The 26,976-nt window shown below is 36.6% G+C and overlaps 2 protein-coding genes across 4 annotated transcripts in view; both read right to left on the bottom strand.

The window, feature by feature from the left end:
- Window positions 1–3,993, bottom strand: part of fryb (furry homolog b (Drosophila)) — a 59,078-nt gene extending 55,085 nt beyond the window's left edge. The window contains exon 1 of the mRNA XM_008427342.1: window positions 3,916–3,993. The gene's annotated coding sequence lies outside the window, so the exon portion shown is untranslated. The remainder of the gene's footprint in view (window positions 1–3,915) is intronic.
- Window positions 3,994–7,025: 3,032 nt separating this feature from the next.
- Window positions 7,026–26,976, bottom strand: part of rxfp2a (relaxin family peptide receptor 2a) — an 87,126-nt gene continuing 67,175 nt past the window's right edge. For 2 of the 3 annotated variants that reach the window (XM_008427346.2, XM_008427348.2), the window contains exons 13-20: window positions 23,080–23,151; window positions 22,838–22,909; window positions 22,486–22,715; window positions 16,761–16,906; window positions 15,950–16,045; window positions 11,501–11,669; window positions 9,339–9,557; window positions 7,026–7,932 (exon numbers count right to left, since the gene is read on the bottom strand). In XM_008427346.2, coding sequence (XP_008425568.1) covers window positions 7,667–7,932; window positions 9,339–9,557; window positions 11,501–11,669; window positions 15,950–16,045; window positions 16,761–16,906; window positions 22,486–22,715; window positions 22,838–22,909; window positions 23,080–23,151 — 1,270 coding nt within the window. In that variant the 3' untranslated portion in view covers window positions 7,026–7,666. Of the gene's footprint in view, window positions 7,933–9,338; window positions 9,558–11,500; window positions 11,670–15,949; window positions 16,046–16,760; window positions 16,907–22,485; window positions 22,716–22,837; window positions 22,910–23,079; window positions 23,152–26,976 lie in introns of those variants that run through there. The other variant, XM_017308439.1, reaches the window with a different exon arrangement.

Raw genomic sequence — 26,976 nt, 5'->3', positions numbered from 1 at the left:
TGTGTGTGTGTGTGTGTGTGTGTGTGTGTGTGTGTGTGTGTGTGTGTGTGTGGTGCGTGCGTGTGGTGCGTGCGTGTGTACGCGTGTGTTTTTGTGGGTTGATGATGGTGCCATAGCCAACAGGAGTGGTACTTTCTAATTTGCTGTTTATGCCTGTTCTTGTGTGTGTATCTGACAAAATCACCAGGTTATGTAAGTCTGTGGGAGTGAGGTGCAGAGTGGTATCTGTGGAAACAATGGCAGCGAGAAAAGATGGGATAGTTCAGCAGCTGAGGAAGGTACCCGAGCTGATGGAGTGGGAGGTCAGGCATGGTTCGTGTTTATGTTCATTGTCATATTTATGCTGGACTAAACCTCTGAAATGTGTTTAAGTCAAACATAGGGGGGAAAAAAACACACACTCACACACACAACCAAAAKGCCCGTTTCCATCCATTTATGACTGAACTACAATCAAACACCTATTAGAGATAAATGCAATTAACATTGTGCAAAAAAAAAAAAACTTCCATAAGGCTGGGGTCATGCCTAATAAGATTATTTTTATCATTTCAACTGGAAATCCCTAACTGGCATTTTCATCTCTCATGTTATAGGCTCCAGTCAAGGGTTACTCCTTATCTATTCCAACAGGGTTTGAAAAAATGTTTTGAAAAAAAATCACAACAGAACATTTAGAACTGTGTTTCAAATATGAAGTATTCTCAATGGTAAAAAGATATGAAGTAATGTTACCAAAATACTGAACATTGCTCTGAATTTTTACAAACTGAACTGTAACTGCAGCACTTCTTAAACCCAAGTAAATAGTTTCTAAAAGAACTGTATCATCGATTCACATGACCAAAAAAACAGCTTTAGGGATAAAAACAGGCATTGTGACAAGCCAATCAAAGGACCCTTGTTTATGGTTTATGAGGCTGTAATAAGTCTTAAGACTTTTTAAAACATTCACATTATGGATTATCTGGATTACAAAAAGGACTAGAGCTATTTTTAAGTCAATGGAGAATGTATGGATGGTGCTTTTTTTTTTTTTACAGCCATTGAGTTGTTTTTTATTTTGTAACTTTATGTAACCAAATGTCTACATATCTTATTGGATTTTTCAAGTAAGATAAACCAAATAAAGTAGTGCAAAGCATAAGAAAAAGCATAAATGGCTTTCAAAATATTCTGCAAAGTAAAACATTAGTGTGAAAATTTTTTAGCTGTCTTTACTGTTGCAAACTTAAATAAAGTTACCATCAGCACCTGCTCGACTACAAAACAGTTTCCACCTGCGTAATTTACTTGCAGTATAAATTCATCTGTTCTGTGAAGCCATTAGTGCAGTGGTTCTTAACCTTTTTGAGGTACCGAACCCCCCAGTTTCATATGTGCATTCACCGAACCCTTCTCATCCCCCCCCGCCGACACACAAAATACTTTGCGGGACTCTGATTTAGTAACGTAATTATATTAGCTGTGTTACCACCCCCACGCCACTAGAGGCAGTAGCAACCCCGAAAAGATGCGACTAAGGAGCAGATTTAGACTATAGAATTTGGTAAAAACGGTGAGTTTTGCTGACCTAATTAAAGACACAAGTTCAAATCCATGCTGAGAGTGGAGCTCCTTCAATCAGAGCTCCTCCGCAGCACTGATTGGCTAAACAATGTAACGTGATCCTCTGATTGGCTAAGCAATGTAACGTGATCCTCTGCAGCAARTGATGGCAAAGCGGGGCRTCATCACGACTTTACACAAGTGTGTCTTTACCTCCGCGGCAGAGGCTCCKCMGAACCCCTGAGACCGACTCACCGAACCCCTGGGGTTCGATCGAACCCAGGTTCAGAACCACTGCATTAGTGGCTTGTTGGAGAACATTAGAACAAACAGCATCACGAAGACCAAGGACCACAGCAGACAGGTCAGGGAGGTCATTGTGGAGGAGTTTAAAGCAGGATTGGGTTGCAAGACATTGTCCCAAGCTTTTAACTTCTCACACAGCTCTGCTCAACCCATTGTCTGAAAATACAAAGAGGACGGCACAACTGCACACATAGCAAATTCTGCATGGCCATCCACATAAACTGACAGCCGGAATAAGACTAAAATGAGGTGTAGAGATCTACAATCTGTTGACAGGGAAACTATTTGTCATGTACTTAGCACATCTGATCTAGGAGAGTAGCCTAAAACCCATTGCTGAAAGATAACTATATACCCAGCGTGACACATGGTGGTGGCAGCATTATATTGTGGAGATGGTTTTCTTCAATAGGGATAGGGAAGCTAGTCAGAGTAGACAGAAAAATAAATGGAGCTAAACACAAGCAGAGGGTGAGGTGAAGCTCTACCTTCCAGCAGAACAATGATCCTAAACATACAGTAACTGCTGCCATTAAATGGCCTTCACCAAAGCATGTACATTTGTTAAAATGGCCTTAGCAAAATCCAGACTTAAATCGCCTTGTGAATCTGTGGCAAGACTAAAAGAATAGGTGAAAATTTCAGTCTCTTGATGTAAAACCTATTTTACTCCATCTGTCAATGGAGTAAAATATGAAAAGGTTCATCTTTGCTCTGCACTCCGTCTTTTGACCAAAATGTAATATGCAAATTTAACATTTAGCCACAAAATGCATGTAAGGCTGTAAAGACTTTAGTTGAAAATGCAAAGCAAAAATAAAAAAAAGTTTTGGTGAATGTTAGAGGCGCTGTGTGTTGCCTGTGACACACATGTGGGTTTTCTTGCACAAAGCCTATGGGCAGTCACAGAACAATGAAGTGAACTGGGGCGGTGCTGCTGACTAGCTGTCTCAAACAGCTGGAGAAATAAGGAGGGGGTTAAGGCTGAGTGATGAGGAGGGGGAGAAGAGAGGCAGTGTAAAGAGAAAAAAAAATCTCCCTGAGGCAAATAGATGTGATTCACATGAACGCTAAGAGCTGAAAATTCCCACAACTGTACAGTAGYTATCTGGGTGAAGGTGAAGTGCATGTAAATAATACATGCTCATATACTTACTGACTTTCTCTCCTAAGACATCCAAGCTACCCGTTTCCTAAATATAACAGGACTCCTGAATATACACGTCATGTTAAAATGCCATACTTTTCCTGTTCTCAGTCTATTTTAACCCATTTTTAAAATGTAAAAATATGAAGTAAGAAAAATAAATCAAAACTCAAAAGTACAACCAGCAGCGGTCAGGCTTTAAAAACCAAACCTACAAAAAAAACAACAAATAAACAAAAACAAAAAAAGACAAAATGAAAAAAAACACACACAGACAAGACAGAAGAACAAAAATATGGATGGATGAATGGATGAATTATACCTTAATATAAGCTGCATCTAAGCCTGTTCTGCTGCTCATGTTGATCCCAGCCATTAAGTCTTTTCTCGCTGGGTTTATGTTATAATTTCAGCTCTTTTATTCCACAGCCTATTCCTGACAGAGCCTCAGACATGGCACCAGACAGCCAGATGAACTCTGAGACCTGCATGTTACGTTCTTCCATTGTCGTACGAAACAATCTTAATTCATTTTTCATGATTAAAATCGCCTTAAATACAGCTAACATGCAACGCTTGTCTTGTGCCATTATGTTATGAATATAAGCAACGGTCGATTTCTGACTGTTATTTGGCTAATTTCTCTTACAAAGCAGCGCGGTGCTGTTCATTGTGTGGGGCTGCAAAGCAGGGCGCAATTTTTTAAACAAGCAGACATTTTTTCTCGTTCATTTAATTGGTACAGACCACTATAACCAGCTAAGCGTATAGCTAACTAGATAGCTACAGCGCTCCGACTGTTAGTCACAGCAGACAGTGTTAGACTAAGACATGTCTTGTGTTGTCTCGGTAGTCAACAGAACACCGAAACATCACCACACACAGCCTTAATTCAGCTTTAAATCAAATTTTACCTTTTCTTCGTCGACGCGGTCGCCTACAAGGCCATCTCCTGAGACGAGTTCTTTGTTTATGATGCTCGGTGGCTTGTTTTCATCAATTCGCCTCGTCTCTCTCCTCCAGGAGTCGTGCCGCCCCGGCTGACAGCACCACGGCTTGAGTCGACAAGGTCCCGCCCCTAGCAACCAATCAGATTCCAAGAAGATAGAGACCGAGACGAGATTCGATTCCCATTGGTCAACAGCCGTGCCCGTCAAGGTGTCACTAGGGGCGCAGCTCGGTCCAAGGGCAGGACACCTGCTGAGAAAGGATGTGGAGCGCCGCAGGTGCAGCCACATGAGGTGATAAAAGAGCTGTAGGTGATATTTAATAAAGCTCACACAGGCACAATCCCAAGGATAACTACAATAGTAGCTTCTTCTGAACTTGGCATTTTTGGGGCTTTTCAAAAATTGAGATAAAGCAATACAAGCCTAGCAAATGTTTTTACTTCTAAATATTTTCTCTGTTCCCTCTACAGTCTAATTTTTTCTGTTAACTGTTTATTTCTTGTTAGACCCGATAATTAATTCCTACTTTTATTACATGTAAAAACCCATACACTTGTTATTTTTATTACTATTTATCTTTTTGTTTAGATATTTTTTTAATCAGTTATCGATATTTTTATTTTTATTGTCAGATTCCTTTTTATTTTAGATCATGTGTAGGTTTCAGTCATTTATGAGAAAATAATGCAACCAATCAGCTGAATGAGAGTGTTGGAGAATATATGCAAAGAGAAGGTACATTTATAAACCTGATTTTCCTCATTAGGATGCACATTTAAATTTCTTTGTTTTCAGATCATAGCACTCCATGTGCATACAACACATCCATGTATTTACATAAAGCCACTGATTTTGACACTTGCTTTCCTTTGTAGTTTTTTATTAACTTTATTTTTCATCTTAATAAATGTTTTTCTGCTTTTTTAACAATGGCATTGTCTCCTTTTCCTGTTATGATCTTGAGTCAGTCTTAACACGATCTTGGTGTTTCTGTTCAGGACATTTGACAATGGTTGTGCTTCGGCCTGCATTGTTGAATCTGGATTTTCTGTTTTTTTTTTTTTTCTAAAAAGAAACACTGAATTTTACAAAAATCCTGAACAATTTCTGATTAAGACCACATGTGGTACATGGAAAACTCTGGCTTTTCTGAAGACAAATCCTGAAATGAAAAGCACAACTTAAGACTTTTTTTATATTCAGAGTGGCTCCTTAGGTTCAGCTTTTTAAGAACTGGTTATGCGATTTAAAAAAAAAAGCCACTTTGTAAACATTCTCATCTTTTTCTCAGTTTAGTGTTATCAATCATTGTACATGCAGTAGAGTCTTTCAAAAGCAACCCCCTGATTTTCAAGTCACAATAAGCTTTTGAAAATAATTGCAAAATAACAGGATTATTCTTTTCCAAAACTTTATTCAAAATGTAGAGCAAACAATGACCATAAAATTCAATAACCTGACTCAAAAAACATTTTACATATGGTACATAACATACTTTTGTAACAAATTATAATAAAAAATGTACAAATGAACATGACAGCAAGTGACACTTCTTATTTAATCAGATTTACATCTACTGGTTCCACAGCAGATATTTACAAAATATATTTATGCTATAAACAATCCTTTTCATTCATCTGCTTAATTTTCCTTTACTAATCAAACTACTAATGCGCAATTTAAAATGATCTTTTACGATTGTCACCGTCAGCGCACCTGCTAAAAAGCATGTAATGCATTGGTATGAAAAAAACTGAAAACAAAGAAATTTAAAGCAAATTTGAAACCATCTAAATAATGCATTAAGGCCTTCTTATGTCAATAAGTGCAATAAAAGACAAAAAAAATTAAGGTCGGTACAAAAACATTGATCCAGTTCAAGTTGTTCACATAACATATAAAGGAGGTATGAATGAATAAAACTTGTGCAGATATTTTGTAAAATTGGTTAAAAACACAGGAAATTTGGCAACAGAATTAGACTGGTGAACATAAATAAAAGAGCCACAGCTTCTTACAACCCTAAACAAATTCAAATTCACCTTTGTCTTCTGTATTTTCATTTTAATCTCTATAATATAGTAAAAAACAGAATTTCAGTAATTCAATTCAAAAATGAAACTTAAACCCATCTTCCAAGGAAGGAAACTTATATCCACCATCTAACAAAGGAACTATTTTGTTTTTGTTAAGTTTGATTATTATAGTTTTCAGTACCTAAAAATACAAAACCTCCATTTCTGAACAAAATCCCCAAAATATATAAAAACATAAAAATATAATATAGCATTAATGGAGGTGAACAGAAAAAAGATTCATAAAGACGGGGGATAACCTAAGCCATAAAGGGTAAAGCCCAATCAAAAGCTCATTCGGAAGCCGAATATTGAAACTTGAATTAGAGAGCCGCAGCACACTGACTTATCCAGGAAACTGTGTATACCTTGCTTTACATGCCAGGAAACTGCCCTGACTCAAACCCCATAGAGAATCAATAAAAGGAATGCAGATGAGCTGAAGGCAATTAACACACCATTGGCTTTGTTAACATCTCAATCATGGATGCAGAAATTTGTGCAAAAGGACCCCCAGCTAAGTATAAAGTGCATAAAACATTTAGAAAAATTCACATTCTTCTAATTCTTATAACTGCAAACTTTAAATTTTTTTGGGAGAAACTGCATTTGGGATTTTTTTTAGTTATGATCATGAAAGTCATAATCATCAGTTATTTAAAAAATTATAGTATATAGTTATAAACAAACTGTATAGAATATACAGTGTGTCTGTAATAAATGTATGTGAAGCATGAGTTGTAATTTGTAAACTGAATTAATTAAACTAACTTATCTAGTATTCTAATTTATTTATATACAACTTTTAGTAAAGCTGAAAAGCCCTGTAAACCCAAGGACAAGAGGAAAAGAAATTACAGAAGAAATGGGTTGAAACAGAAAGGCTAAGTCTCTCAGATTAACCTCTCCGTCGACCCCAAAAATGACCCCAAACGTTTTTTTTTTTTTAATTTTCATACATGCATTAACTTTGTGCATGGTAAATGACTACATAGTGCAAACGCTGATTTGTAATTTTATAATCAAAAAACGCTTGAGTGCTACATCTTAAAAAAAGCAAAAGTCCTTTTGTTCGTTATCTGTTTGTCCATTTCTGATTGAACTCAGTTCAGCTCCCAAATAATTGTGTAACAGTTGTTCAGTCTCTTCGTGGATAACAGTGCATGTGACTGAGATAAAAGCACTATCTGCTTTTGCACATCTTTCATAAATTCAATCAGATGACACTGAAGTATCAACAGGTGTCACGAGTGTTGGATGTAATCTACGTGTTAGACCTTTTTGTAGAAAGTATGGTGAAAGCTGCAGCTTAAACAACACAGAAACTCCTCCAAGATGCAACATTGGTGGTGTAAGCCTTGGCTCCTCATGCCCATGCTAAGGAGGCTCTGAGTAAGACATTTATAACAGTAAGCTGAAGGTGACACCTTTGTGCACAATCGACAAAAAAACACAAGACATTAAAAAAAATGTCAGAGCATGATGAATCAGCACAGTGATTGTAACATTTTTTTTTCCTCCTGGGAGTGTTAAAAACAGTGCTGCTGTCATGTAAGAGCTTAAAAATGTGGCAATAAAATTGGCCTATGACCCGTAGTTTATAAAAATGGCAGTTTAAAAAAAAAAAAAAAAAAGTCCTCTCAGGCATAGCGAGGGTCCGCTTCGACCAGCGACAGCTGCTGGAGGTAGGCAGGCGGGTGGTAGCACTGCGGCCGCGCCGTCTCCACGAAGATGGTAGAGGAAGTGAGGCTTTTGCGGTCTTTCTTCAGGGTGTGTCTTCTCTGCCAGCGACAGAGCAAGAGCTCCACCTGCTCTCTGAAGAAGCTGGTTGTCAGAGTGTACAGGATGGGGTTCAAGGCACTGTTGATTGGAAGGATGAAAATGACAACCCAGCTGGAGATCGTGTCTGAAGGAGCAAAAAAGAAACAACTATTTTAAGTCGTGGCAGGTGTATTTGCACAGCAAGATGCACAATGAAATTGGTATTCAAATTCAGATTTACGTCTGACAACTGTGGGATCTATTTAAACCCAAGACCAATAGCAGGATTTATAATCTAGTGCCATTGTGCTTCTCAAAATTTGATTTATGTCTAATAATTTGTTTATTTTATTGACTTTGTGTGAAGTATTGCCTTTTCCCCCCCTTGTTGTATTGCAGCCTTGTTCCCTCTTCCAAGACAAATTTCTCCCTATTGTGAAATTATCCATTTCCAGTTGTTGGACTCAGGCAACAGTTTTTGCATGAGGTGCAGAGGCCTGTAAAACCAAGAAAATTTTTTGATACATGACTATTAAAACATGTCTTTCAAAGTAGACATGTAGTTGAAAACAAGACTTGAAATCATGAACCTTGAATTAATGTATTAATATAATTCCTTTTCAATGTTTTTTCTTTGTATTCTGCTGTGGTACATTTGGGCCCTATAATTCCTCATCCTATAATTTTTTTATTAAAGAGGTTTGAATATAGCAGTTTTTAATACATATAGAAAATATGTACTTTCTGCAATGTTTCAGGTACAAAAAGGCTTAAAATGTTTTGAAGGAGTATGTAGACATAATGTAAAGGCAGCAGGTCAAAAGTTTCAGGTTGCAATTAGTTCCTGTCAGACATACAATATCAAAAGGTTTAAAATCTAGATGCATTAAGGATTCTTGAGAGACAGGAGACATATTCAACACACTAGAGTTGTGGTCACATGATACTTGTCTTTTCCCCAGAGTGGTATCTGTGGAAAAATCTGAAAAGTCAATTCTTGATGTGTTTGATACACATTTTAGGGGAAATGAGTGGTTTAAAGGTCTGTCAGCCTTTTAACATTAGTAAGATTTTTGCAATGCTGTAAATGAATGGGTTTAAGAGTAGAGATCACTTTTTCTTAAAACTTTGAAACTGAATGATGCAAATTTTCACATGAAAAATTTGCAGCAAAAGCAGCTGATCCTGACCTCATTTAACGCAATTTTATTCAGGGGTGAATGAAAATTCAAACTACATTTTCAGGGTCGAACTTTTGATATTTTATGCAGAGTAGAACTGTAACATTTCCCCTCCAAGATGACACTGCTGTGTGTGGTTTGAATTTTATTAGAATGCTTAAGCTTTGCTTTATACACAAACAGCTTTAAACTGTAAACTGAAGACGCATGTCCTAGTCAATATAAATATTATAAACTGATTCATTGAGTGAACTTCATTAAGAATTATTTCAAAATTTCCAGAAGTTATGGTTTGTACAATTGTTTAGTGATTATAATCATAATGGAATGATTTTAAAGTTTCTGAAAAGTTGCTGTTTTCACGTATCACCTGGTATCTCCACTTCCAGCAGCGAGAGAATCTTCACTAAAAATATGGGAATCCAGCAGAGGGCGTCAGAGAACACTATAAAGAAAAATCTGTTGGCCACCGCCACGTCTCTGTGCAGTCTGCTCCGCAGGTCAGTCGCATTGATTCCAGTTTTGTAGATGGAATAGAACATGCTGGAGTAGGAGAAGACGATCACAAGGAACGCCACCAGATTTAGACCTAAAACAATGAACAGACTGTTCACACATGAGTCCAGACAAAGGAGAAGCATAAAGAACTTTCAGTTGAGAAAAATAGCAGCAGCTTTTGCAATGACAAGCATCAAAACAAAAATGACTGGCTGTGCAGATGCAGCAATATTGGACTCAAGCCTCAGCTTGTGGTTGTTCAAGAAGATCTCCAGCTAACGTTCTGGGCAAGAGGTGGGGTCACCCTGGACAGGTCGCCAGTCTGTCGCAGGGCAACACAGAGACAGACAGGACACACAACCATGCACACACACACACACACACACACACACACACACACCCCCACGGACAATTTAGAGAAACCACAGTCATGTTTTTGGACTGTGGGAGGAAGCCGGAGTACCCAGAGAGAACCCACCATGCACAGGGAGAACATGCAAACTCCATACAGAAAGACCCCGAGCAGAGAATCGAACCCAGAACCTTCTTGCTGCAAGGCAACAGCTCTACCAACTGCGCCACTGTGCAGCCAAGTAGGTAGCACTGTTGACTTGCAGTTGGGTGTTGGGTGTGCCAACACCCATCCATAAAATTTAATGGATGGTGCAGCATGCATCATACCAAAGTTTCCATAAAATCATTGTAACACAACATCACCATGGCAAAATATCAGTAAGTAATCAATGCCATCCACATTTGGGTGCAAACAGTATAATTAAATACATCCAGAAGATAAAATCCTGCAGCACAAATGCATAAAATGCACATTTAATTTGTTGGAGTCTTTCAACATGTTTCTGTGAGTTTAACAAATATTGAAACTACCTAAATTAAGCCATTCAGTAAAAAATAATAGAGATTTTAAATAAGACAGGGGTTCAAGTAAGAGACTGTTTTGATTAAATTTGATTAAATTAAAATAAACTACCATGAAATAGCATGAAATATATCATAAATGCATCAAACAAAAAAGTTTCAGGTGACATTTCAGTCGCAGTGCAGGCTTATAAAATGGATCCATCCATACTCCTTATTTTGTCATATTACAATCACAAACTTCGAGTGTTTCTTTGGGATTTCCAGTGATAGAACAGCAGAATGTAAAATATATTGTAATTGTAATCAGGAAGGAAAGTGATGCATGGTTTTCAAAGATTCTCATTCCGATTTAGGACTGGACTTTGACTGGGCCACTCAAAGACATGCAAACATGATTTGATAAACTTTGCAACCTGACAGTCCTGCAACTTTTAGAAGCCTCCCTTCCTTAACAGAACTGAATCAGATGTTACCTCGCTATCATTTCTCTCCGTAACTGAATGATCAATGAAGCAATTTGATTCAGGTTTTCATCAATATTTTTTTTTCTAATAAACCTCTAAGGGTTTCACAAAACAGCTAAAATTATACTCAAAATTTATTTATACACAGACTCAATTTAATTATAACTATGGTACAAATTGTATTTAGGGTATCTAAGAAAAGGGGTATTGATGAAATCTGTACTTTATATAAACTGAAAGGTAAAATGTGGAAAAAAAGAAACATTACCACATAAACTTAAAACATTATATCATTAAAAGCAAAGCCCCAGTAATTGAAATGTTGGCAAACCTTACGACAGGATATAAAAATAATTCTGTGACGTTCATACTGAAGCCCACAAAGAACACTGAGTAATAACTGGCAGGCTGACAATCTATTGATAATAAATCCTCTATGTTTATTGATGGCAAATGTTTTGTTAGATTGCCAGAGCTCCGTAAATCTGAGAGCAACACCTCAGATTACTCGTAAATTTTCCATGATAAATAATTAATCTGTCTTTTGGATTGTGATTACACACAAATCCTCAAAGACAGAATTCTTAATTAAATGCAGATTAACTAAATACAAATTAACCTTCTCATAAATGGAGAAAGCAAATATCAGTAATTTTATAGAAAGGAAAATTAAATGTTTTCTTTAATTTACCTAGAAATATCCCAGTTGAATATCCTTTGCTTGTAGGTTTCTCTTGCCTGTCAGAGTGTAGAGGAAAGCAGACTCCGTTGCGTCCGTAGTAGTTCCCAAACACGTCTTCGTTCATAAGCGGCACAGCAGCAATGATGAAGCCCATCAGCCAGATAGACGACAGGATCACCTTCACACGGGAACAACAAATATGCCGTTAAGATTTCAGATGCAACGCGGTTCAAAGATCAAAGTGAGAAATAACTTTGAACATTAGTGACTCGCCTCATATTCACATTCATACTGACATTTAATAAAATTAGCACTCTAAACTTTAGATCAGACTAATTTCTACCTGTTGAATGACATTTTGAGGTTTTTGTCTACAGAGGGGGAAAGGAAACAAAACAGAAAAATCTTCTTTGTCCTAAAAATGTCAATTTCTTCAAGTACTACCTGGATATGTCAGTTGACATATCTAAAATAGGCAATTCAGTATGCGTTTGAATTACTGGTGGAGCTGAATCTGGACCCAATGACTTGTGTGACATTTTGAGTGCTTATTTTGCACACACAAAATGAGACGGGTAGAAACATCTGCAAAATTCAGTATTCTTAAGAAACAATGCCTCGCAAGAGATTTGAAGATGCTTTTATTTACTCTATGTACAACCAAATTACATTAATTCCTCACTATTTCCGACATGATTTTATTGGGAATATTTCCAGCAAACCAAAAACTCACCCACAAATGTAAAGTGGAAAGGATTATACTACGAACTGAAAAACATGGGTTGTGTTTGTATTCAGCTGCCTTAACTCCTATACTTCTAAATAAAATGGGTCGAAAAGCAAGAAAGAAGAATCAGGGAAAAATCAAACCCTTCTTATAATTGTTGACAAATATTTTAATGTTTCCACTGGGATTGTAACAATTTATCCTTAGCGATGAGGCCGTTGCCGTTATCACTTTAATCTTTAACTCGCTCCACACATTTTCTGCTGGGCTCTGGCTGGGCCACTCCAAAACATTATTGTTACAATATAAAGAAACACAAAAAAAAATAAAATACTGCTGCAAACCAGAAAAAAGTAAAACATTTTGGAGTTCAACTCTAATTAGGGACACCACATTGCACATCCTGCTGTTTTTATGTTCTCTTGATGATGGCAGCCTTAGACTATGAGGTTTCCAGCTGATCTTGGACGTGACCGGTTGGATTTGAAGTCAGCTCAAAGAAAGGGATTTGTTGCTAATCAATGACTGACATATACTTTCTTTGTTTTTAAATAATTAAAGCAAGGGTAATGAATTCATTTCACAGGCCACTGGTGCTTTGCACAGTGTCAGCATTCTGCTCATACAGTTTTGAATTTGTCCTCTCAGACTTGGAAAACCTTCTCACCGTTTCTACGCTGCAGACTGCACGGACTTTTGAGAAACAGCTACAGACATTTTCATTCAGACAGGGTTTTGAGTAATGTTTTAGTTGTTGTTTTGCCTTTGGGATGTCTATTTTTATATAGAAATAAAATGTACCTATTTACCTTATTGTTCTTGTAGACCTGATACAAAAGCATTTTATTGACAGACATTTGTAGCAATTTTGGGCTACTTTAAAAAACTTTAGTGTTCATAAGTCACTGAGTCTTTTTGATTATAAAAATCTAATCAATCTGAATGAACTTAGAAGAGAGGCTAAAAAGAGATTTTATATTATTCAAGAATTAATATTTATTAAAAGAATAAGCATAGTTAAAAAATATTTATTACTAACCAAGACATTTCCTCTTGAGACGGATTTAAAAGACGAATGATCTTTTTAAGAAATTTAAAGTCACACCTAAAAGTTTCGAAACTGTTTGGCTCTCAGATGTCAGAGGAAGGTTATTCAGTATGATTATATGGTCTTATTCACACTTTTATGACCCATTTAACTCTAAGTGGGAGGAATAAAATGGGAAAATGGGAGAACAAAAAAAACTTCCAGTAGTAAATCTGCCAGTATTGACATCGAAATCCATTCAAGACAAGAAGAAAATGCCTATTTGGGTCGTTTTTGTTCCTCTAAGAACTGGCAGACTTGCAGTTCCCTTAAAGCTGCTTCTTTTTCTTCTGACACATCTGGAGAAAGAGGACAGCACTGCTCCTGGCAGCCATGCAGGTCACTCTGTTGCTCCATGTTTGGATCTCTGAAGGTCCTTTCCTTCAGAAAGGATTGTTAAGCGAATGCATGCTCAAAAAGATTCCATCTCCAATAGTTTTTGAGCCAACCACCAAGGCTTTCATATTCTGGGATGCTTAAAAGAAGATATTTAGTTTTAAATGTTAATTTAGAAATGATAACTATAAAGTGGTTGTGCTCCGGTTGGAGGATAATTCGCAGACTTCCATCAGAGTGTTTTTAAGGTGAAATTTGCTGCAGAGCAGTTTGTGACTAATTCTGCATCATTGGCTACAGTACAAGACTGTATAAAGCACTGCTGTGAACTAAGTTACCCTAAATGGGAGGGAAGTTTTTAGGTCAAAATAGTTAATGTGATTAATCTGCATTATGTAATATTAGCATGTTAAGCTTTTTAGATTAATCACATAGATGCATATATTATTATGAAGCTATTTAGGTAAAAATACTCGATTATGAAGAGGTTTTGTTCAGGTGCATCAGAGTGAGAAGTGGGAACATGAACTAATGAATTAGTCACACCAAGTGAAGGCTCAGCAACTTTATATACTCAAAGAAAGAAGTCATCTGACTACTTAAGGTCACTGAGTGAGCAACTTATTCCATCAGTGAATTTGTTCTTCGCTGATGACAGATAATTCCAGGAAAACAAAGCCAGCGTTCATTTAGCTCAAATTGTGCTTCAAGGGGCATGAGACATTGTTTTTATTCATGGATTGGCCAGGACCGAACCCAGGATTTAACCTCGTTGAGCATCTTTGAGATGTGCTAAAGAGAAATTTTGGCAGTGATTCGACTCGAAATATTAGAGTATGTGACTAGTTTTTGGACAGGGAAGTGTGTATCCAACTGAATAAAATGAAACTTAATAAAAAAAAATAGTGACACAGCCATGGAGCCCTGATAGTCAGACATGAATATAGAAAGATTTTATGTTTTTCTTTGCTCTAAAGCAACAACTGCTAATTTTTAAAGGGGCAATATTGTGTGTCTTCCAGGCATACAATGCCATTTTATACCACAATCAAGCAACTGTTGCCTTAGTGGTCATAAAAATACTGTATCAAACATAAATTAAAAAGTAAATTGACTTGAAATTGACCTTGAAATTTAGCCTCTGTCTCTTTAAGAAGCTCATCGTGTCTCCAACACGCCGCCTTCAGCACATCATCACAACAATGCTTCTCCATTAAGCCTGTTACAACAATTTTACTGGTGTTGTAGCTTGTATGATAAACTCAGCATGTGCAGTTCCACTTTGTGTTTGCTGCTGCTAGTCTGTAGGAGCTGAGTCAGGGAGTCATGGGTGAGGGCTGCTTTGTGAGGCGGAAACTCAGTTTGAGGACGAGCTGCGTGGAAAAGGCGGCGCTGGGTGACATGAGGGGTTTAGCACATCTGAATGGTTGCCATAAGAGATTGAAGGATTTCTCAAATATGTCAGAATGAATCAAAGCAACACCCCAAGTATGTTTTTGATGAGGGAACAACATTATAAAATGATGTAAAGCTCGCAAATGTTTATTTCACATAATAGTGCCCATTTAAACTATTCATGCTGTTTGAGAGGAGCATGTCTGTATTTCTGGGTTTTATACAGCTGCAAACTTATATTACACTTATTAACTTGGGTAAAATAAGAGCAGAATTGTAAACAGATTGATGACAGATTGTTAAAAACCTTTTATGGGATTCGCTGTCAGCAATAAAACAGCTGTAGGCTTGGAAATCTAATTAAGTCTGCATATCTTTTAACAGGACCTCAGCGTCTCTTGTTACTTTCTGAACAAAGACAAGCAGCTGGAAACTATCTGTCTTTAAAACAGATGTCCTTTTCTTCATCTCATTGCTGACACCTCAGCTAATGTGATTTTCTCTTAACCGGTCTCAGAGGACGTAACAATATTCTGTTTTGTGTACTTGAAAAAGAAAAATCTTGTTTAATTGTAATTTGTTTGCAGATTTCACACTGTGTTTTTATAATGTTCTCTATAAATGACTCAGATACAGGCAGTTTATGCATTCAGTGCTGCCAAAAAACATGTTGCTTGCATGAACCAACTCGTCTGAGTGTGGATTTACTGATATAATAAACAAGCCCACATTATTTTATGCAGGATTTCCAAATGGATGAGTGACTGCACTGCGCTGCAGTGCGTAGCACTGCGCAGCACTGGATTCTACACAACAGAGTAGCTGAATCTGAATTACAGAGAATCAGAGCTGGACAAGGATAAAAACAACAAAAACTTTCAAATTCGCATCAGAGGGAGATGAGATATCTCACCCCAGTCTGAAGTTTTCCTGGGCGCAAATTGCTGAAAGGGAACACAATAACCAGGAACTTCTCCAGAGTCAAGTACGTCAGGAGGAGAACAGATACCTGGAACAAAATAATAATTATGAAAAATAGGAAGAGTAAAAGTGAACATTTAGAGCATAAATGCTTCCAATATTGCATGATCATTTTTATTAATGTTTTTCTATAACTGATAGCACATAAAACTGATCTTCATTTTCACTGCAAACTGGTTGATTACTCACTTTAATGGATATCAGTATGTGCAGCTGCCATGACCACTAGTGGATTGTCCATGCAGGTCTACTTTACATACACTCATGTTGGGTTGCTTTGGGATTTTGATCACCAATTCTAACCATTCTTTTTGACACAGGAATTGTAAAAGCAACAATTAGATGTGATATTATTAACCTTGTTTCCATGTGGACAATCACAGTTTCAGTATTTTCAATTTCATGATTGGCTGGAGCCCTGTTCCTGAGTTATTCATGAACATTGGATCGAGTTTCTTCTTATCTGATGGTGGCAATTTGGATGAAATGGCTGAAACTGAAAACTTGTTCCACAGTAAAATGAGATCTACCAATTTTGCTGAAAAAAGGGGTCGAATACCCAAACAGAGCAATGCCTAAGCTTGTCGATATTGTAGCTCTCCTGCGACTTCCCCAGGAACATTTAGAGCATCTAAATATGATTTTTGACTGTGTCTGGATTTGAGAATATCTGCAAAATATTCAAACCCAAACAGCCATTTTTATATATCACATAAGTTGTTGATTAACGTGTGTTGCAGCACCTCTGAGGAGAGCATGGCTAGAAAGCCAATGGTGCGACACTCCACGCTCTCCATCCACAGCAGGGCGTTTCGATTGTACTGTCCCCGGAACTTCACATCAAACACACCAACGAAAAACAAGTACACCCCCATCAGGCAGTCTGCACCTAGATGATAGGACACAAACATATTTTCATAGTAACACCCCAAGGTGGGTTTATGTCTATCTGCCAGCTGTTGGTTGCTCCCAACAGAACAAAAAAAGTGTCTCATTAAAATTCAGAAACCTAATATTACTACCATTTGAGAGCAGTCAAGAGTAACAACCTGCCAGGGGAAATCTGCTTTACTTCAAACAGATGAAACAAGATATTTACATACGTTATAAAAAGTTGCATAACTCTTTTTTCCCCCTGTCTATTTAACATTAAATCAGAGTAAACTTTCAAAAAAAGGAAGGAAAAATATAGTACTCAATTGGTACAAGTCTTTGAGAAACTGAAATCAAGATGAAATAAAGTATGACTTGTTTTTACTCCTATTATTATTTTATTGCCAATTTTATCATGTTTTATGTAAAATTGCATTTCTTATTTTATCACAAATGTAGCTTTGATGTTGTAACTAACATGGCCAACTAAGGTTGTTGTAAATGTGCTACATGAATAAACACTCTTATCATTATTCACAGTGAAATTGTCTGAAAAGCCAGTGAAGCAACATAAAATGCATCCTTCTCCAGGACAAAGACCTCGATTTCTGGTGGCGTGTCTCGTGGTCCGATGAAACAAAAATGAAAGTGTTTGGACACAATGAACGCTGTTATATTCAGAGAAAAATGAGGAAGGCTTGCATGCTTAAGGACACAGATGGCTGCATCAGCATCATGCTGTGTGGGTGTTTTGCTGCATATGGGACTGGTACACTTCACAGAAGGACAAGAAAGGTGAAAAAAATAAAGCACTCTCCAAACATCAGCTAAGAAGTTAAATCTAACTCAGAAATGACATTGATTTAAAACGGACAACGACTCCAAGAATAATGCAAAATTATTTACAAAGTTAAAGAGCAACAAAGTCAGTGCTTGAAGTCGGCATTGGTGGACAAAGCTGAAAAATTGTGTGTGATCAAGATAGTATACACACCTCAGTTCTGTCAGAAGGAAAGGACTCTAATCAAAAGTTACGATTATACTTCTTTTAATCCAATGTAAATACATGGTTTGGCTTCAGCTGTGCTTATGCATAAAAGTAAACCGGTGTACAAGAAGCAAGCAGGTGAAGCCGGGATTTATGAGCAAATACTTGAGGAGTTAATGGGTGGAAACGATGAGCAAAAGGCACAGACACTGTGAGTGACTGGTAAGGTTATGCAACAGAACTTGGAACATGAAAACAAAAGAAAAATGCTGAAAGACTTTAAAGGCAGTCAGAAGAATTTTAATGGACTGTTAAAAACAACAAAATAAAAAAACAACTCCCTACACACATTCCCACACAGGTAATAAAAGAAAACAAGAAGCACCTGTCACTTTAAAAGGCGGACTCCCACCGATGTCTTTAATCATTTGTTAGATGGTGACTTTCTTCAGTGCTGAAATGGATTACGATAATGCAGCTGAAATGTTTAAGCCATGATGCTGTCTGTGTGATCCTAAAGTAAGGCGTGACAATGAAAATCAAACATTCGGATGTCTTGGTGTAAAAATATTGGATGGCGTAAATATCTGGAACTGGTGTTCAAATAAGTAAAATTTAAGTGTTTTTTTTTATTTTGTAAAATATAAATAAAAAGACTAAAACAGCTGAACTAAAGATAGAGAGATAACAGACTCCTTTAGGCTCTGTTAACCAATAAATAAGCACTTAAGTGCATTTTTTAGTCAGTTTGTTTTTGTTTTCTTTTGTCTGAGACCCCTAAATAAAACCCTCTGCACTCAATTGTCTTGAAAGCTGCCTAATGAACAAATGATCCACTTGTGTGTACTATAAATCCAGCTGTTCCGTAAATGCCTCAGAGGTTTGTCAGAGTACATTAGAGAATAAAGTGCAGCATGAAAATAAATGAAAAGACAGCAGACAGGTCAGAGATAAAGTTGCAGCGATGCTTCATGAAATGTCAGGTTCTGACCATCATCATAAAAACTGAACGTGTCAAAGAAAGCACTTTTTGACGTTGTTGTTCACCTAAACTGACTGGCTTGATGAGAAGAGCATTATTTAGAGAAGCATCTGAGGAGCTGCAGAAATCTGTAGCTCAGGTGGTTTCAACTTTTACATGTGTTGTATAGTCGGCAAACCTGGCATGTAAGGAAGACTGTCTTTTTCCTTAGTAACGTTGTTTTCCAAGCCATGCTGGCGACACAGATACTGTAGTCAGATGAGACCAAAACCAAACATGAAGGCCTTCGAATATGTGTGGAGGTAAACTTATGCTGCATATTACTCTGCCAAAACACTTTATGACAGGTGAAGTTCAAGCACCAGAGCTATAATAAAATGGTTTGGAATAAAACATATCCTCGTGTTAGAATGGACCAGTCAAAGCCCAGACCTAAATTCAATTCAGAATCTTTAGCAAGACTTAACATTTGAAGTTCAAAGAAGGTAATAGTTGTGTCTGGGCTTGAACAATTTCCCAAAAATTAATAAACAAAAGTTAGTCTTTGGATGCTTGAACTTGGTATATCCATAACCCAAAGACTTCCAGCTTCAACTGTATCAACAAGTGTTTCGAGACTTTTTTTTTTGTGTTTTTAAGATTCTTTTAATTTACAAAATCCCTTTAAAATTATGTATCATCTTCATTTTACTTCACAAATATGACATTTGCAAGGTCCTGTAAGACCACAGTGACATTTTATAAAATGTCGCCTTCCTTAATCAGGATTCAATCATGGTTTTTACAATTAATAGGATCTTCCTATATAAAAAAACATTTACCCATTAAATATCCCTATAGTTAAAGGATCCTTTTTTTCCTCAAGCATCTTTACAGACAGGATCTCATTTCAACACAACTTCTTAACAATGAAAACAAACATATGAATAACAAAACAATGAAACTTGAACTCTTCAAAGAACTGAGCAATAAATTAAATATGCTAATTGACATCATCACAATAAACATTCATAGGATAGTCATGGGTTTTTCAATAATTACCGCTTGTTTAGTCTTATCCACATCTTCCAGTGTATTTTAATGTCGCTTATAATTTTGATTGATTTCCATTATAAAATATCTACATAAAAAACCAAAGATTAAAAAAGCAACCAGGGAGAGCTTCTGCCTGAATTTCTACCACAGCTGAAAGTAAAGATACTTTCAAAATTTTGCTGGACTCCTAAAATTCTCTCTTCAAATATATTTACAATAGATGTTGCAATTACTCAAATTAATTTATGCGCAATGTTGTTTATWTGCGAGCAGTACCTGTCTCACATTTCAAACAGCTCATACTCTTCTCTCTACCTCACAAATTATTTTGAATGCGCTCCTGTCCTTTGARAGATTGGACTAATTTTCCTCCAGCTCTATTCCCATTACGTTTTCCTTCCTGTTTGGATTATCGCAGTGTCATACGCAGTATAAAACAAAATGAAGAAACAAAAATTAAATCTGCTTGGTGTCCCATTTCAGATGAGACTTTACTGAATTATTATTTATGAACATAAAAGTATTTAATTCTCTTTCTATTTGAATATCCTCTTTCATTTGGTCCTTCTAACAGATCATCTGGAACAACTTTTAATAACTTGCCATTTTGGTCTTTCTTTTTATCTTTTTTGCAAAAAGACATAAGAAGCACTATAGATGTAGATGTATTGGCTTAGCAATAAAGCTACATTGCCATCACATTTTAAAGTATAGTTAGTTTTTAAGTATAATCAAAGTAACTAAAAGCACACGTGACAAGTGCTGTACTTTGTTAATTTAAAACCGTTTAGTTTTGGTTTTACACCTTTTTCAGATTAAGCGATTCAAAAGCACAACATTTAATCGCCAATAGCTAAATTAGCTTGAAAATGTCAGTTGAATCTGTAAAAGCATATAACAGAAAAATAATATGCTCTTTCTGACACTCTGCTTTCACAAAGTCATCACAACTTTGCTCCTCTATTAACCCATTAACAACCTTTTCTACCAGCGCTTCTCTGAGAAGCTGCTGGTATAACGAGCTCAGCAGATACGCAGCTCCACCACCAACTTCATATATAATTGCACCAAAAAGCAGCAGCCGAGTTGCCTCAAATAAGTCCCCAGCATGTCCACCAGTGCAGAGCTTGCTCACACTGGCAGCATGGTGAGAGAATATCTGCATGTAAAAAGAGAGGAAAACTTTTGCAGGACAGACTTTTGAGGAGACGGCATCAAAGAAAACACTTCTGTCAAAGAGAAACTCAAATTTTGGAGGAGAAGGTGGACCACACAGGAGTGGTGCAGCATTACTTTATCTGATGACTCCTTCAGATCTTTTGGGTCATCTTAAAAAGATTTTGTCCACTTAAGAAAAACTAACGGTCATCATGAATCATGTGTTGTGGCAACAGTTAACCATTCTGACACAAACCACATGTGGAGTTGCTTATGAGAGACAAGAACACACAGCCAAGAAATGAGGAATTGGGATCAATAGATATGAGGGTAACTTTTTCCAAAGATTTGAGGAATAATCCAGCACATTGTCCAAAAATACCAGAGAAAGAACATGAAGATGAAAGCTTGGATCACAAAAATCCCAAGATAACAATCCCGTTGACAACCAGTGATCAATTCTTCAGTTGGATATCGAGATGGCAACACATTGCAAACGATAAAACAAAAGCGGTTCGCCATCAATCAGGATTTGGTCCAGAGGTAGAAATTTGCCGAGCCAGAGTTAACAGAAATACACTAAATATTCTGTCGTCACATACAAGTCAGATCTAAAATAGTTTTTAACTTTCTACACAAAAAAAATCCACATATTTTCTGCATGTTCAACATGATATGTTGAATAATTAAGAATATGTGAAGCGTTAAAGTCCCAAACATTTTAATGCTGCAACGTGTAAGATGCACTGAATTTTCCCACAAATTACATGTCGTATATGGTGTCGATGTGAAATTTATGAACTTCTAGGTCAGATTGACATAGTACATTTGACACAGTACATTTCTTTTCAGTCAAAACATATCTTAATGTGAATCAACCAACAACATGACTTTTAACTATTAATATAATTACATTCCTCTACAATTACACTTCATGCCTGAAGTGTAAGAGCAGAGATAAAATGAAATATTTTGCTCTGTGTGTAATGAATCTATATGTGTCTACATTTGATGCTCCTGTAAAACCCAATGAAACAGTAAATTGAATTTCTACGTTGCTTTTTGCTCATACCGTCCATTCAAAGTGCTTTACAATTGATTCTCATTCAGAGTTGCTCTGACAAATGCTTATAGATTAATACATCGACATGTAAATCGTCGAATCTGGACATAAACTCTTAAGCAGTGTGTCCTACTCTGACACATAAAACACACACAATGGGAACTTTGTGTGTTTTTTCTTTAGTTCTGTGATATGCTTTTGTCAAATTATTGTTTGCAGGCATAGCATGGAAATGTGAAACATTCTGAAAAACAAATTGACGAAACCTTAAGCCACAACGATGTAATTTATAGCATAAATTGGTATACATTTGAAACAGTGAATCGCTTCATTCTTAAAAACACTGTTTAATGATGTGCAGATACTTACAGCAGAGGACTTTGATGCAGGCAGCATGTAGATTGTTTTCTGCACGGATCAGTGATCTCATACCGATGACTAAGAGATTCCCAAAGCAGGTAATGAAAGCCATGACCCAAACAGACACCCGCAGCACCATGTTTGCCAGCAGGTCCTCAAATGAAGAGATGCCATCTGTGTTGGGCTTGCAGGATCTCACATGAGGAGCATAGGAGCAGTACTGGAATTTCTTAAAGTAGCTGAGATGGACAAGTGATGGCAGCAGGAAAAAAAACAAAGAGACAGACAATGACTGCTCATAATAAAAAAATAATGTAATACTGCTTATTCAGTGGTGGCATTTCATCGAGATCTTACTCACATGTGTGAAAGGTTCTTCATGGGAAGAAACATTTTAGTCTGAATATCTGGTATCTCGATACCTTCCAGAGCCCTGAAGAAAAACAGAAAATATTACCACTGGTCAGAGAGCAGGAGGCATGTGATGGCATGGTTTTAAATTTAGTCAACAACTAGATATTAGCTTTGGAAGTATGTTGGCAGGCAATTCTGTTTTCAAAGAAACTGTGGAGACTCAAATGTAACGGCGTGTTTTACACTTACAGAGACTGAAGCTGAGTCAGGTGGTTGAAGTGACTCGGATGAATGCGGAGAAGGGGATTGTAGGATATATTTCTACAGAAAGAAATACGTCAGGATTACTTGCAAACTCAGTGTGGGATCTCTTGACAAATCAGTAAATATTTTGCTAACAGAAAATCTCCAGCTTTTTTTTTTTCTTTACGCCTCAAAATATTTAACAGGCACCAAAATTCCAAGATTTCCTCTTCACTGGACTTAATCTACAGCAACTAAAATCTTTTAAAATTGTGTGTTTTTAGTTCTATTGTTATATTATCCTGTTACCATCTTTAGATATAAGACTTTTGACTCTACAAAAATATTTTTTCCCCAGAATTTTTGAGGACTTGGTTATTTATATGCGATTAGAACTAATGTTCTAAGAGTTTCCCACCTTCTGCTCAGAGATAATATTTCTACAGTTGTAAATCACTATAAATCTTCACATTACAAATTCAGCTGGAGAGTTCACTATTATTACATTTGTTTTGGATGATCACTGTGTTACACATTAAGACGAAGTTCGGGATTCCACTGATGTCATCACGCTTCAGTAACTTTATTTTTTTCACGTTTTTTTTTTTTTTTAAATATTATTCAACATTAGTCATAAAAGAAAAAGAAAAAGTAAAGAAGGGAGTGGTTATATGATATTTGTTTAGCTATGTGACAATTCTAGGGAGGCAGCACAGGATTATGGGCGTTTAACTCAAGCAGAGAAGCAATGTGTGTATCTCTGCTCCGTCGCAGTTTGCTGCGAACCACCCTCTAGACAGCGGCTCCAGGAGGACGTCACATAAAACAAAGGCTGTTGTGTCACGCCAGTCTATTTCAGTGTGAAAACTATTAAAACTTGGGCATTTTCATAAATCGAAGAAATCCCCCGGGTGCTTCTTTGATTCCACTTTATAGAACGTGAAACGTGAACATGTCTGGGGAAAAGTGGATGTTTGATCACTGTTTAATATTCCTCAGTGTTCTGACAAACTTTTCCCATTCGGCAGAGAAAGTTTGGTCATCTGACACTGCAGTGTGGTTGGAAACAGACAACAGCACAACTGTTAACGCTGGATATGATTTAATACAGAAACCACACTTCTGGTCCATTATTAGTCCTTTGCCTTGTAGACGGAACAAGCCACAAAACCACATAACAGACTGCATAACAATGTTTGGCCTATAAACCTTTTTGTGTAGCTGATGCCAAACATGACTAAAAGCATGACAGTGTTTAAAGTTAAATAAAAAAATAGGTATTTCTGACAAGCTGTACTACTATGGGTTTCCAAGCCCAGTCCTGATATCATGCAATGTGTAGCTGTATCCCTGCATGTCGTCTAGCTCTGCAGAGGCCTGGCAACGAGGCATTCATTTGATACAGATGTGTTGGGAAAGGGACACTTTAAGAAGCTGCAGGATAATCGCTCTGGAGGGGGCTGAAGTTGGGCAAGTGACAATTTGGACCTCGGTGACATTTTTTGCATGAGGTTGACAAGACCAGCAATGGAGGCAGGTTTAATAGGACTAGGTTTGTTTAATTATTTCAGGAGCATCATATTTCTCCTGATTTTTCTAATTAAACTGGATAATCCTGGTGGTTAAGTATGTCCACATGCACAACTGAAGTAAGAACATCTTAAATCTGAACAGCTAACGTAACAGAATCTTTTTCTAATTGGGCCGAGTCGTTATAGCAGCTGCCTGTGAAGTTGGAGTCACGTTGAGAACATTTTACTGGTAGTTTTTAGAACTTTTAAAAGAGGGAACCCAACTTTTATTCCTGACTTCATTAATCTTTCAGCTGCTGCCACAATTATTCTTATTGTGGCATGTGCGTTGGCATTTCAAATAATTCACTTAAGGAGCTTCTAAACAGGAAGTAAAGCTATTTTTTTTATCCTTTCACTGTTTGAAGTATGTGTGTTGCTTTTAAATACACCCTGATTACATGTTGGAAAGAAATAAGTCATTTATATTATAAAAATGTTTCAGCACAAGGTTTATTGTTTTAGCTGTATCATCACTGTCTTGTTTTATCACTTTCTATTCATATTAATAATCTCCTGAAGACCTAGTGATGAAAATTTGAAACTCTATCCAGAATATGAGTGCCCCAAAGTGGTAAAGTATTAATTTAATAGTAAATGTTGTTAAATATTTTAACTGTATGAAGAACTTTGGGCAAACTTAGCTGTTTTTATCTAGTGCTATATAAATCGAGAGACTATTTGATCAGAATACATGTTGGGCATGCAGCTGAGGTCATTTGTCTGCAGCCAATGTCTGGAGACTTTTGCCTTTTGATTTACTTTAAAACAACATTCACTTCCACAACATTTTTATTATCTCAGTTTCTCTCTAAGGAACCATTTTAAAAATATAGAGAAATACAGAATAGTTTTGATTCTTAATTTTCTTCGTCAGCAGTTTATACTAACGACGTGTAAGAGATGTTGTCCTCAAACTGAAGTGTTTCAGTAACAAAAATGTTACTGACTAGAAGTTTTTGTTTTATGACTGAAAGACGGGGATCACATTCTTAACTGCAGCTGCTACGGGATTTATCAAACCAGCTACGTATATAAAGCCAACTGAGCGGAACAAACCCTAGTCTAGTGGAACCTCTTGCAGCAGTTTGAAGGAACAAACATACCAGCAGGTGGCAGTAGTAGAAGATATTCCTTTTTCCTTCCTTCCTACAATCAAGGAGATGCAATTTAAAATGCTTACTAGTACTTATCCCACAAGTCAATGTGTTTCATGGTGGGTAAAAATGTTAGTTCCACCCCAGCAGTTAATACTTTAATGTTCGGATGGGAGTGTGTTAAAAAAAAAGCTATGCTAAGAAACTTTTATGTTTTGAAAAACCACTTAATTCAAATTGGTTTCTTTAAAATTAAACCCCAACTAAACCACTGACAAGAATAATTGTTTTAATTTATTACCTTAATGTTTTATTTGTGATTGGAAATGTGTGGTTTATTTTACTAATGCACTTTTCTTTCTCGTGGTTTTTTTATTGGCTTTTTTTATTACCTTGTAGACTGCTGTATCTGGTGGTGCAATGCGCAGTTTTAAATATGCCCTCTATTGTTTTGCATTAACAATAATAATTTTGCATGTTTAAAAAAAATACACACTACACAAGTATATAGAGATTCAATGAAAACATTTGAAACACTTTTTTGTATTTCATTATATTGTTCATGTTTACCTTGACCCTACTTTTGAATATAATTTTATTGCAAACAATCATGTCATTATAGCTTAGTCACAATCCACAGGAGTCTGAGTTTTGGTTGTGTTTTTTGTTTGCCATTTAATTACTTCCATGCTTTATTTATGTTCTTTGGGTCATATCCTATTCAGCTTTCTGTTTTCAATAGCATTACAATGGTGTTGCCATATTTGTTCATTCTGTTGTGCTTGGATTGTTATCATGTTCTTTTATCCGCATATTTTAGTTTATTCTCTTATTTTAGTTCCAGGTCTTCCCCTAATGGTTTTTCTACGCTATTTTTTTAGTCTCAGTTCAGCTTCCTCAGTGTTAATTAGTCTCCATACCTCAGTTTCCCTGTTTCCTTCTCCCACAGCTGTTCCTCATTTCTTCTGATTAGTTCATATTTAATCCCTGCCTCAGTACTTAAACTCCTGGTTTTTCATTGTTTCCTCAATGGATTATTCCATTCTATTGCCCTTTGCTATGTTCATGCTATGCCTGTTTACCTTGGACAAAACCTTTAAATTTCCTTTTTTATTATAACTTTCAACATGACTTTCTCTAGTGACTGACTGCATTTTACCTTTCTCCAAACAAAGAAAATATTTCAAAATAAGAATATTTTACCACCAAAATAAAAAAGAAAAAAACCACCAAGT

Source organism: Poecilia reticulata, linkage group LG14 (assembly GCF_000633615.1).
Source record: "Poecilia reticulata strain Guanapo linkage group LG14, Guppy_female_1.0+MT, whole genome shotgun sequence".
NCBI lineage: Eukaryota > Metazoa > Chordata > Actinopteri > Cyprinodontiformes > Poeciliidae > Poecilia > Poecilia reticulata.
This window is presented reverse-complemented; position numbering and strand designations above follow the sequence as displayed.